Source organism: Colobus angolensis, unplaced genomic scaffold (genome assembly GCF_000951035.1).
Source record: "Colobus angolensis palliatus isolate OR3802 unplaced genomic scaffold, Cang.pa_1.0 Scaffold53, whole genome shotgun sequence".
Lineage (NCBI taxonomy): Eukaryota > Metazoa > Chordata > Mammalia > Primates > Cercopithecidae > Colobus > Colobus angolensis.
Window position 1 is genome coordinate 2,838,110 of NW_012118821.1, and position 9,762 is coordinate 2,847,871.

General features: G+C 44.7%; 1 protein-coding gene across 1 annotated transcript in view; it reads right to left on the bottom strand.

The window, feature by feature from the left end:
• Positions 1-9,762, bottom strand: part of ATP6V1C2 (ATPase, H+ transporting, lysosomal 42kDa, V1 subunit C2) — a 55,233-nt gene that overhangs the window by 23,826 nt on the left and 21,645 nt on the right. Inside the window, exon 3 of the mRNA XM_011960975.1 lies at positions 632-717. Within this exon, the coding sequence (XP_011816365.1) occupies positions 632-717 (86 nt within the window). The remainder of the gene's footprint in view (positions 1-631; positions 718-9,762) is intronic.

The window sequence follows — 9,762 nt, forward strand, 5'->3', positions numbered from 1 at the left end:
AAAAAATATATATATATATATATATATGTATTAGGCAGGCGTGGCGGTGAGCGAGAGGCTGAGGTGGGAGGACCCCTTGAGCCTGAGAGGTTGAGGCTGCATTGAGCTATGACCACACCACTGCACTCCAGCCTGGGCAAGACCACGTCTCAGAAAATAATCATAATAAAAATTGGCCGGGCATGGTAGTTCATGCCTGTAATCACAGTACTTTGGGAGGCCAACGTGGGCAGATCACTTGAGGTTGGGAATTTGAGACCAGCCCGGCCAACATGGTGAAACTCTGTCTCTACTAAAAATACAAAAATTAGCTAGGCGTGGCAGCGGGTGCCTGTAGTCCCAGCTACTCAAGAGGCTGAGACAGGAGAATTGCTTGAACCCGGAGGGCGGAGGTTGCGGTGAGCCAAGATTGCACCATACTCTAGCCCGGGCAACAGAGGGAGACTGTCTCAAAATAATAATAATATAAATAAATAAAAGTGAGTGCAGAGCCTCTGCCCAACCTGTCAATCCAGAGCGTCCACTGAGGCCTGGGCCATCTTGGTGATTGCTGTGTGGCCACAGCGAGGGCGACTCTGGTCTAGACGGAGCTGGGAGATTGTGCTCCACATCAGAGGGCTGCCCCACCTACCTCCATTTGCCAGGAGGTGCTCCTGGGCCTTCCCCTTTGAGTCCTCCATGACTTCCACCACGCTCTGAGCCATTCTTCTTATGAGGCTTTGGAGAGAGAAGAAAAAGAGCTGGTTAGAGTAGGAAGCTGTCCTCAAAATACTGTCACATGCTGCGGGCAGGAAAAGTAGCCGGTGACACCCTTTGGGGGAATAATTTGGCAAGATGTATGAAGAGGGTTAAAATGCCAATAGCAGCCAGGCACGGTGGCTCACACCTGTAATCCCAGCACTTTGGGAGGCCAAGGCAGGCAGATCACTAGGTCAAGAGATAGAGACCATCTTGGCCAACATGGTGAAACCCCGTCTCTACTAAATACAAAAACTAGTCAGGTGTGGTGGTGGGCACCTGTAGTCCCAGCTACTCGGGAGGCTGAGGCAGAAGAATCGCTTGAACCCGGGAGGCAGAGCTTGCAGTGAGCAGAGATCACACCATTGCACTCCAGCCTGGGTGACAGAGCTAGACGTCATCTCAAAAAAAAAAAAAAGAAAAAAAGCTAATAACATTTGAACCAGTAATTCCACTTCTGGGAAGCTATCTTAAGGAAATGGGACAAACGGAAAAAGCTTTCTGAATAAAACGATGTTCTTTGCAGCACGCTGCTGACAGTAAAGAATTGGAGACAACTGGAAGGTCCTACAATAGGGAATTATTTAAGTAAATGATGGCACATCCAGCTGAGGGAGTATTAGGGAGCCATTGAATATAAAGCTTCAAAGAATTCCTGATACTGTGGAACAAGGCTTGCATTAGAATGTTGGAAAAATACCAAGATACAAACTCCTACAGGCAGTGCGGACACTGACTACAATGACATGAAAATGTTTCTCCTACTTTACATATTGTCCAATTATAATCAGGTATTGCTTTTATAATTAGAACATTAAAACTTTTTGTCTCTGAAAAACATACTGAAGGCTTCAGAAAGTACAGCATTTGAAGGCAAAAGGACTCAAATAGGCCACAGCTCTGTCAATTACCAAATGTAGGATTTTAGCCAATTTTTTTTTTTATTTTGGAGACAGAGTCTTGCTCTGTCGCCCAGGCTGGAGTGCAGTGGCACAATCTCAACTCGCTGCAAGCTCTGCCTCCCAGGTTCAAGTGATTCTCCTTCCTCAGCCTCCCATGTAGCTGGGATTACAGGGGCTCACCACCACACCCAGCTAGTTTTTGTGTTTTTAGCAGAGACGGGGCTTTGCTGTGTTGGCCAGGTTGGTCTCAAACTCCTGACCTCAAGTGATCCACCTGCCTCAGCCTCCCAAAGTGCTGGGATCACAGGTGTGAGTCATCGCGCCCTGCCAATTTTAGCCAAACTGATGTAATTACTTTGAGCCTTGGTTCTCTTACCTATAAAATGTGGATGATATTCATTTTACAGGATAATCATGAACACTGACATAACCAATCATCTCATAGCAAGGAGAGTCTGCTCCAGGAGGCTGAGCCATTAGAACTCCAGTTGGAAAACAAGTCAAACTAGGATCAAAGTCTGAAAGTTATGAGGAGCCAAATCGTTGCCTCAGGCTCTCTCTCCACATTCTCCCCGCCCTCAAGAGGGAGGTGGTGTTTGCAGGAAGAGCGGACTCAAGTCACTGAATCCTACATGGAGTACAAGATCTTCCACTGCTGCAGACGCTGGCCACCCTGGCCACTCGGACCAGAGCCCAGAGGCCTAGGGCCCAACACAGAAAACAGAGGCAGGGACATGGGATGCCCTGATAAAAGTAAAGGAAGGAGGAGAGGTAGCACCTTGCTTTCCTGACTCCCAAGGTCACGTGTTCATGGTCAAAAATGGAAAAATACAAGTATAAAGTAGTAAACGAAAATTGAACAACCATACTCCCCCACCCAAGAGGGAACACATTTCATATTCTGGCATATTTCCAAAGGCTTAACACTTGCATGGATTTTGTGAGTTAAGGTTTTTTTTGTGTGTGTGTGAGACTGAGTCTTCCTCTGTCACCCAGGCTGGAGTGCAGTGGCCGGATCTCAGCTCACTGTAAGCTCCTCCTCCCGGGTTCATGCCATTCTCCTGCCTCAGCCTCCCGAGTAGCTGGGACTACAGGCGCCCGCCACCTCACCCGGCCAAATTTTTTGTAGTTTTAGTAGAGATGGGGTTTCACTGTGTTAGCCAGGATGGTCTTGATCTCCTGACCTCGTGATCCGCCCACCTCAGCCTCCCAAAGCGCTGGGATTACAGGCGTGAGCCACCGCGCCCGGCTTCTTCTTTTTTTTTTTTTTTTAGGCAGGATGTCGCTCTGTCACCCAGGCAGGGTGGGAATACAGTGGTGTGACCACGGCTCATTGCAGCCTTGACCTCCCAAACTCAAGTGATCCTCCACCTAATTTTTAAATTTTTTTGTATAGACGAGGTCTTACTATATTGCCCAAGCTGGTCTCGAACTCCTAGGCTAAAGTGATCCTCAGGCCTCAGCCTCCCAAATTGCTGAGATTACAGGTATGAGTCACTGAGCCCAGCCAGACAGAGTTAAGGTCATCTTCTGATATCGCCTGTTATTTAGTAGAGTCGACCAAGTATCAGACATTCTATAATCATTGCCTCATTTAATCCTCACAAAAATTCCCAAAAGTTGGGTATCATCTCATTTTACAGATGGAGAAACTGAGACCCAGAGAAGTAATTTGCCCCATCCCTTCCAACCATCCAGTCATTACGTGGACTCCAAAAGTGAGGCTCTCGGCCATCAGGCCACACTGCTATCTTTACCGTCACTGTGGCCCATTCTGGGATTACATCTCCACCAGTATGATGGCGTTTCTTAGAACAGTAGCTAATAGCATCTTACTGATTATAACCTCGGGTAGGTTACCTAACTAATCTCAGTTTCGTCTGCAAAATGTTTTCACATTTTTACAGTTTTCAGCTGCAAAATGGGGATGACACTCCTTATCTCACAGGATTCTTCATGGAGTTTGGTGCCCGATACCATTGCAAGGTATCAGAGTCTGCGAGAGACACCTTGAGATACGCTCTAGGCAACCTGGGTGGACTGTTTTGGGTTCTCTGCCCCATGATTCCTGGGTAGATTTGGCAGGAGATCAGAGGGAGGGAGAGTCTGGTTCCCTCCCAGTTTCAGTGACCTCAATCCTCTGGTCCCTGCCAGCCTAGAGGTTGTGACAATGTCTCTCCACCAGCCTGGGTTCCTGCATGGTTCCTGTGATTCTCCTGTAGCCCACACATAACTCTGTCTCCCTATAAGGAGCTCTTCCTCAAATTATCCCTGGCATAATTTGCAAGTGGATCTTCTGCTATCTGTTGGGACCCTGACTCCATAAATTCATTCGTTCATTCGTTTAGCAAATTTCATACATCAAGCAACTACTATGTGCCAAACACTGTTCTAAAATGTCATGGACAAAACAAAGTCCCTGCTCTTTCGGAGTTCCTATTTTCGTGCTGCCAATGGTTCCTCCTTTATCCTTACAGCGACCTGTGGGAGTTGCTGTCTCCTATCACCACATCCCCTATAATATTTTGAGTAGTTATTTGTTTACATACATCCAGCACCTACCATAGTGCCTGACTCACAGCAGCTGCTCAGCAATGTTTGATGAATGAATCAATGAATTCTGGCACCCCTACTTTTTTCTGTCCTAACAGACCTAAGAAGAGAACTCACTCATCATTTTGCTAATGACTCTTTAGTGCTCCTTGTCCTAGCCTCTATGAAGTTTTTGTTTGTTTTGTTTTGTTTGCTTTTCGTTTTTGAGACAGGGTCTCACCCTGTCGCCCAGGCTGGAGTGCAGTGGTGCTATCTCTACTCCCTGCAACCTCCACCTTCCAGGTTCAAGCGATCCTTCTGCCTCAGCCTCCTGAGTAGCTGGACTATAGGCACCTGTCACCAAGCCCCGCTAATTTTTGTATTTTTGGTAGAGACGGGATTTCACCATGTTACCCAGCCTGGTCTCAAACCCCTGAGTTCAAGCAATCCACCTGCCTCCGCCTCCCAAAGTGCTGAGATTACAGGCATGAGCTACCACACCCTCCCTTCTGTGAAGTTTTTAACTACATAGAAGTGTGGCCCGTAGGCATATACATGACACCAGAAACGTCTCCGAATAACATGGTCTGATGAAGCCCTACTGCTAGAAAAAACCCTTGTTCCATATAACACAAACAGTCCTGACTTAGCTGTGATCATTAACGATGGTCATCAGTGAATTGTAGTATTACTGAATCGGAAAATTTTTTCTCATTGAAAGGGAACTAAGAGTCTAGATACTGTGTTAAATGTACTTTTTTTCAGTCTACAGTTCATTGTGAACACCTTGTTCCTCATTCCTTTCATTTACCGTACTGTATTTCACTTCATAGCTGTATCATAACAAATTCTCTACGACTGGACATTTGAGTTGTTGCCACTTTGATATGGTATCACAATAATACATACATTTTGCTCACTTGTGCAGGCATATATAAAAAATAAGTTGCCCAGATCAGAAAGCTGAACTTTGTTAAAAAATAAATAAATGTATTTTTGAAAAGAAAAATGCATTTTAAAAAAATGCATTTAAAAAGAAAAAATAAGTTGCTAAGAAAGGAACTTCTGGAATTAAGAGTATGAACATTTATAGTTTTAACAAGCAAGACTAAACTACCCTACACATGTACAAAGCTAGTGTACACTCACACCCAGCGTATGAGACTGCCTGCTTCCCTAAACCCTTGCCAACACAGGTATTATGAATCTTTGTAATCTCTGCCAATCTGATATCTGAAAAATTATATCTCATTGTTGCTTTTATTTGCATTTCTTTGATCATCAGTGAGGCTGGAACATCTTTTCTCATGTTTGGCTCTATGAAAGGCTATTTTCTTCTTCTGTGAATAGCATATTCATATATTTTGCTGGTTTTTTCCTGGCTTGTTCATTTAAAAAAAGTTTTTTTTTGGTAGGGCCAGGGTCTTGCTATGTTGCCCAGGCTGGTCTTGAACTCCTGGCCTCAAGTGATTCTCCCACCTCGGCTTCCCAAAGTGCTGAGATTATAGGCATTGAGCCGCCATACCCAGCCTCTTTAAAAAAATTTTTTTAATTTATTGATATATATGATTTTTTAGGTGTTTTGAAGACTCCTTTTTTTTTTTTTTTTTTTCGAGACGGAGTTTCACTCTTGTTGTCCAGGCTGGAGTACAATGGCGCGATCTTGGCTCACCACAACCTCCGTCTCCTGCCTCAGCCTCCCTGGTAGCTGGGATTACAGGCACCTGCCAACAGGCTCAGCTAATTTTTTGTATTTTTAGTAGAGACAGGGTTTCACCATGTTGGCCAGGATGGTGTCGAACTCCTGACCTCAGGCGATCCACCCACCTAGGCCTCCAAAAGTACTGGGATTACAGGCGTGAACCACCATATCCGGCCAGAAGACTCCATTCTTGAGACAATGTTTTGAGCTAAGTGACATCCCCATTTTAGAGACAAAAAAATTAAGACTTAGAGAGCTAAAGGTCACCCTACACGGTAAGCTAGTGTCGAAGCACAAATCGATCATAAACCGACACTATTCCAAGGCCCATGAAATTAGCTCTTCCATGTTAGTCTAAAGTAAACTCTGGCAGCTTTATGTGAAATGCCAGGAAAAAAAATTTATATTAACCCATAAAAGATGGACAAACCATATTTTTAATTAAAAAAGCCACTGTAAACAATATATAAAGACCTTGATTGGGATGTTGGTTACACTGATGGGTGAGACTTATTTGTCAAAACTCTCCAGCCTGTTCACTTAAGATGTGTACATTTCACTGTATGTATCTTTTACCTCGTTAAAAAAAAAAAAATTAAGCAGATATTGCCTTAGTCAAGTGACCAAAGTTAACATCACACACATGGAAAAGACCAGTGCTGTGTGTGCCTCCTGCGATGCACTGAGGAAATCATCATCATCTCTGCAGCGTTTTGCCAAAACTGCATAACCTCCATCTAGCCATGAGGAAGCAGCACGAGTTCAAATTAAGGAGCATTTTACAAAATATCTGACCAAAACGCTTAAAAAACTCAGAGCCATCAAAGTTAAAAAGGCCGGGCGCAGTGGCTCACGCCTGTAATCCCAGGACTTCGGGAGGCCAAGGCAGGTGGATCACGAGGTCAGGAGTTCGAGACCACCCAGGCCAGCATGGCTAAACCCCGTCTCTACTAAAAATACAAAAATTAGCCAGGTGTGGTGGTGCATGCCTGTAATCCCAGCTACTGTAATCCTAAACCCTTCCAGGTTTAGGCTGAAAAGGTTTGAGGCTGAGGCAGGACAATTGCTTGAGCCTGGGAAGCAGAGGTTGCAGTGAGCCGAGATCGTGCCACTGCACTCCAGCCTGGGTAACACAGCGAGACTCTGTCTCAAAAAAAAAAAAAAAAAAGAAAGAAAAAGTCAAAAAGTCTGTGTAAGTGTTCCCATTTAAATAAGGCCAAAGAGACATGACAATTTATTACAGAAGACGGGAAGTCATCTCAGTTAGTCATCTCAGTTTTTACTACTATCTGAGAAAATATGCCATTTTATTTTGGTAGAAAGTGTGCTTTTTTCTTTTTTAAAGAGATGATGTCTTGCTGTGTGGTCCCGATTGGTCTGGTCTCAAACTCCTTGCCTCAAGTGATCCTCCCACCTCAGCCTTCTGAGTAGCTGAGACTACAGAAATGTGCCACTGTCCCCAGCTTAGAAAGCACACTATTGAGACAAGCGGTGATATCCAAGTGAAATCTGTAGACCGAGTACCAGTATTGCATTCCTGATTTTGATCATCATACTAAGGTACATAAGAGGATGTCCTTGTTATTAGGAAACACACCCTGAAGTTTGTAGAGGTAAATGAACATCATGTCTGCAACTTACTGTTGAAGAGTTCAGAGTTCAGAGAGAGAGAGAGAAAAGACAGAAGCAGAGACAGAAACTGAGAGAAAGCAGATGTGGTAAAAGTATATGAAAATTCTTCTCTTTTCTCTCTCTCTCTCTTTTTTTTTTCTTTTTTGAGACTGAGTTTCACTTTTGCTGCCCAGGCTGGAGTGCAGTGGCACGATCTTGGCTCATCACAACCTCCACCTCCCAGGTTCAAGCAATTCTCCTGCCTCAGCCTCCCGAGTAGCTGGGACTACAGGCGCCCGCCACCATGCCCGGTTAATTTTGTATTTTTGGTAGAGACGGGATCACTCCATGTTGGTCAGGCTGGTCTGGAACTCACAATCTCAGGTGATCTGCCTGCCCCGGCCTCCCAAAGTGCTGGGATTACAGGCGTGAGCCATTGCGCCCGGCTGATAATTCTTTTCATTGTCTTTCATATTTTCTGGAAATTTGAATTTGGGTCAAAATAAAGCATTTAAGCATGTAAAGCATATAACCCCACTTTAAAAATTATGTCAGCATATACCTAAATAAGAATCCTAAAAGAAAAGAAACCAAACTGTTAACATTGCCTATTTCTTCATGGATACAAGAATGGAGACCTGCAATTTCCATGAATTTATGTAATGCTATGTTTTAATTGGTTAAAAACATATTACTTTTGCAAATAGAAAATAAAAGAAACTACAGTTGGGCGCAGTCACTCATATCCGTAACCCCAGCACTTTGGAAAGCCACGGCGGGCAGATCACTTGAGGTCCAGAAGTTCCAGTCCAGCCTGGCCAACATGGTGAAACCCCGTCTCTACTAAAGATACAAAAATTAGCCTGGCATGCCAGTGGGCACCTGTAATCCCAGGTATTTGGGAGGCTGAGGCACAAGAATCACTTGAACCTGGGAGGCGGAAGTTAGTGGACTGAGATTGAACCACTGCACTCCAGGATGGGTGACAGAGGGAGACTGTCTCAAAAACAAAGAAAAAAAAAAAGGAAATAAGAGAAACTGAAAATAAAATAGTAAATCATAACAAAATAAATAATAAATAACCAATAAGAATAAATACAGCAGCATTATTAACAATAGTCAAGGCCGGGCTCTGTGGCTCACACCTGTAATCCCAGCACTTTGGGAGGCCAAGGTGGGCAGATCACTTGAGGTCAGGAGTTTGAGACCAGCCTGGTCCACAAGGTGAAACCTCATCTCTACTAAAAATACAAAAATTAGCCGGGTGTGATGGCGCACACCTGTAGTTCCACCTACTCGGGAGGCTGAGACAGAAGAATCACTTAAACCCAGGAGGTGGAGGTCACAAACTCCATCTCAAAAACAAACAAAAAAAAATAGCTAAAAGGTGGGAGTGACCCAAGCATCCATCAATGGCTGAGTGGAGACAGAGAATGTGGTGTGTCCATACAATGCGGCACTGGCCAGCCTTAAAAGGAAGGGAATTCTGACACATGCTGTAAGACATTAAAGACATTATGCTGAGTAAAATAAGCCAGCCAGAAAAGGTCAAACACTATATTATTTCATACATAGGAGGTACCTAAAATAGTCTAATTCATACAGAGAGAAAGTAGAAAGGTAGTTGCCAGGGCCTGGGGGAGGAGGAAATGAGGAGTCACTGTTTAATGAATACAGTTTCAGTTCTTCAAGATGGAAAAAGTCCTGCGGGTGGAGGGTGGTGACAGTTGTAACAGCAGTGTGCACGTACTTAACGCCACTGAACTGTAGACTTAAAAATGGTTGGCCGGGCCTGGTGGCTCATGCCTGTAATCCCAGCACTTTGGGAGGCAGAGGTAGGTGGATCACTTGAGGTCAGGAGTTTGAGACCAGCCTGGCCAACATGGTGAAACTCCATCTCTACTTAAAATACAAAAATTATCAGGATGTTGTGGTGCAAGCCTGTAGCCCCAGATACTTGGGAGGCTGAGGCAGGAGAATCGCTTGAATCAGGGAGGTGGAGGTTGCAGTGAGCTGAGATCGTGTCACTGCACTCCAGCCTGGGTGACAGAGTGAGACTCTGAAAAAAAAAGGTTAAAAAGGTAACAAATAGGCTGGGTACAGTGGCTCATTCCTATAATCACTGCACTTTGGGAGGTTGAGGTGGGTGGATCACCTGAGGTCAGGAGTTCAAGACCAGCCGGGCCAACATGGTGAAACCCCATCTCTCCTAAACATACAAAAAAAATTAGCTGGGTGCGGTGGCAGGCACCCAGATACTAAGGAGGCTGAGGCAGG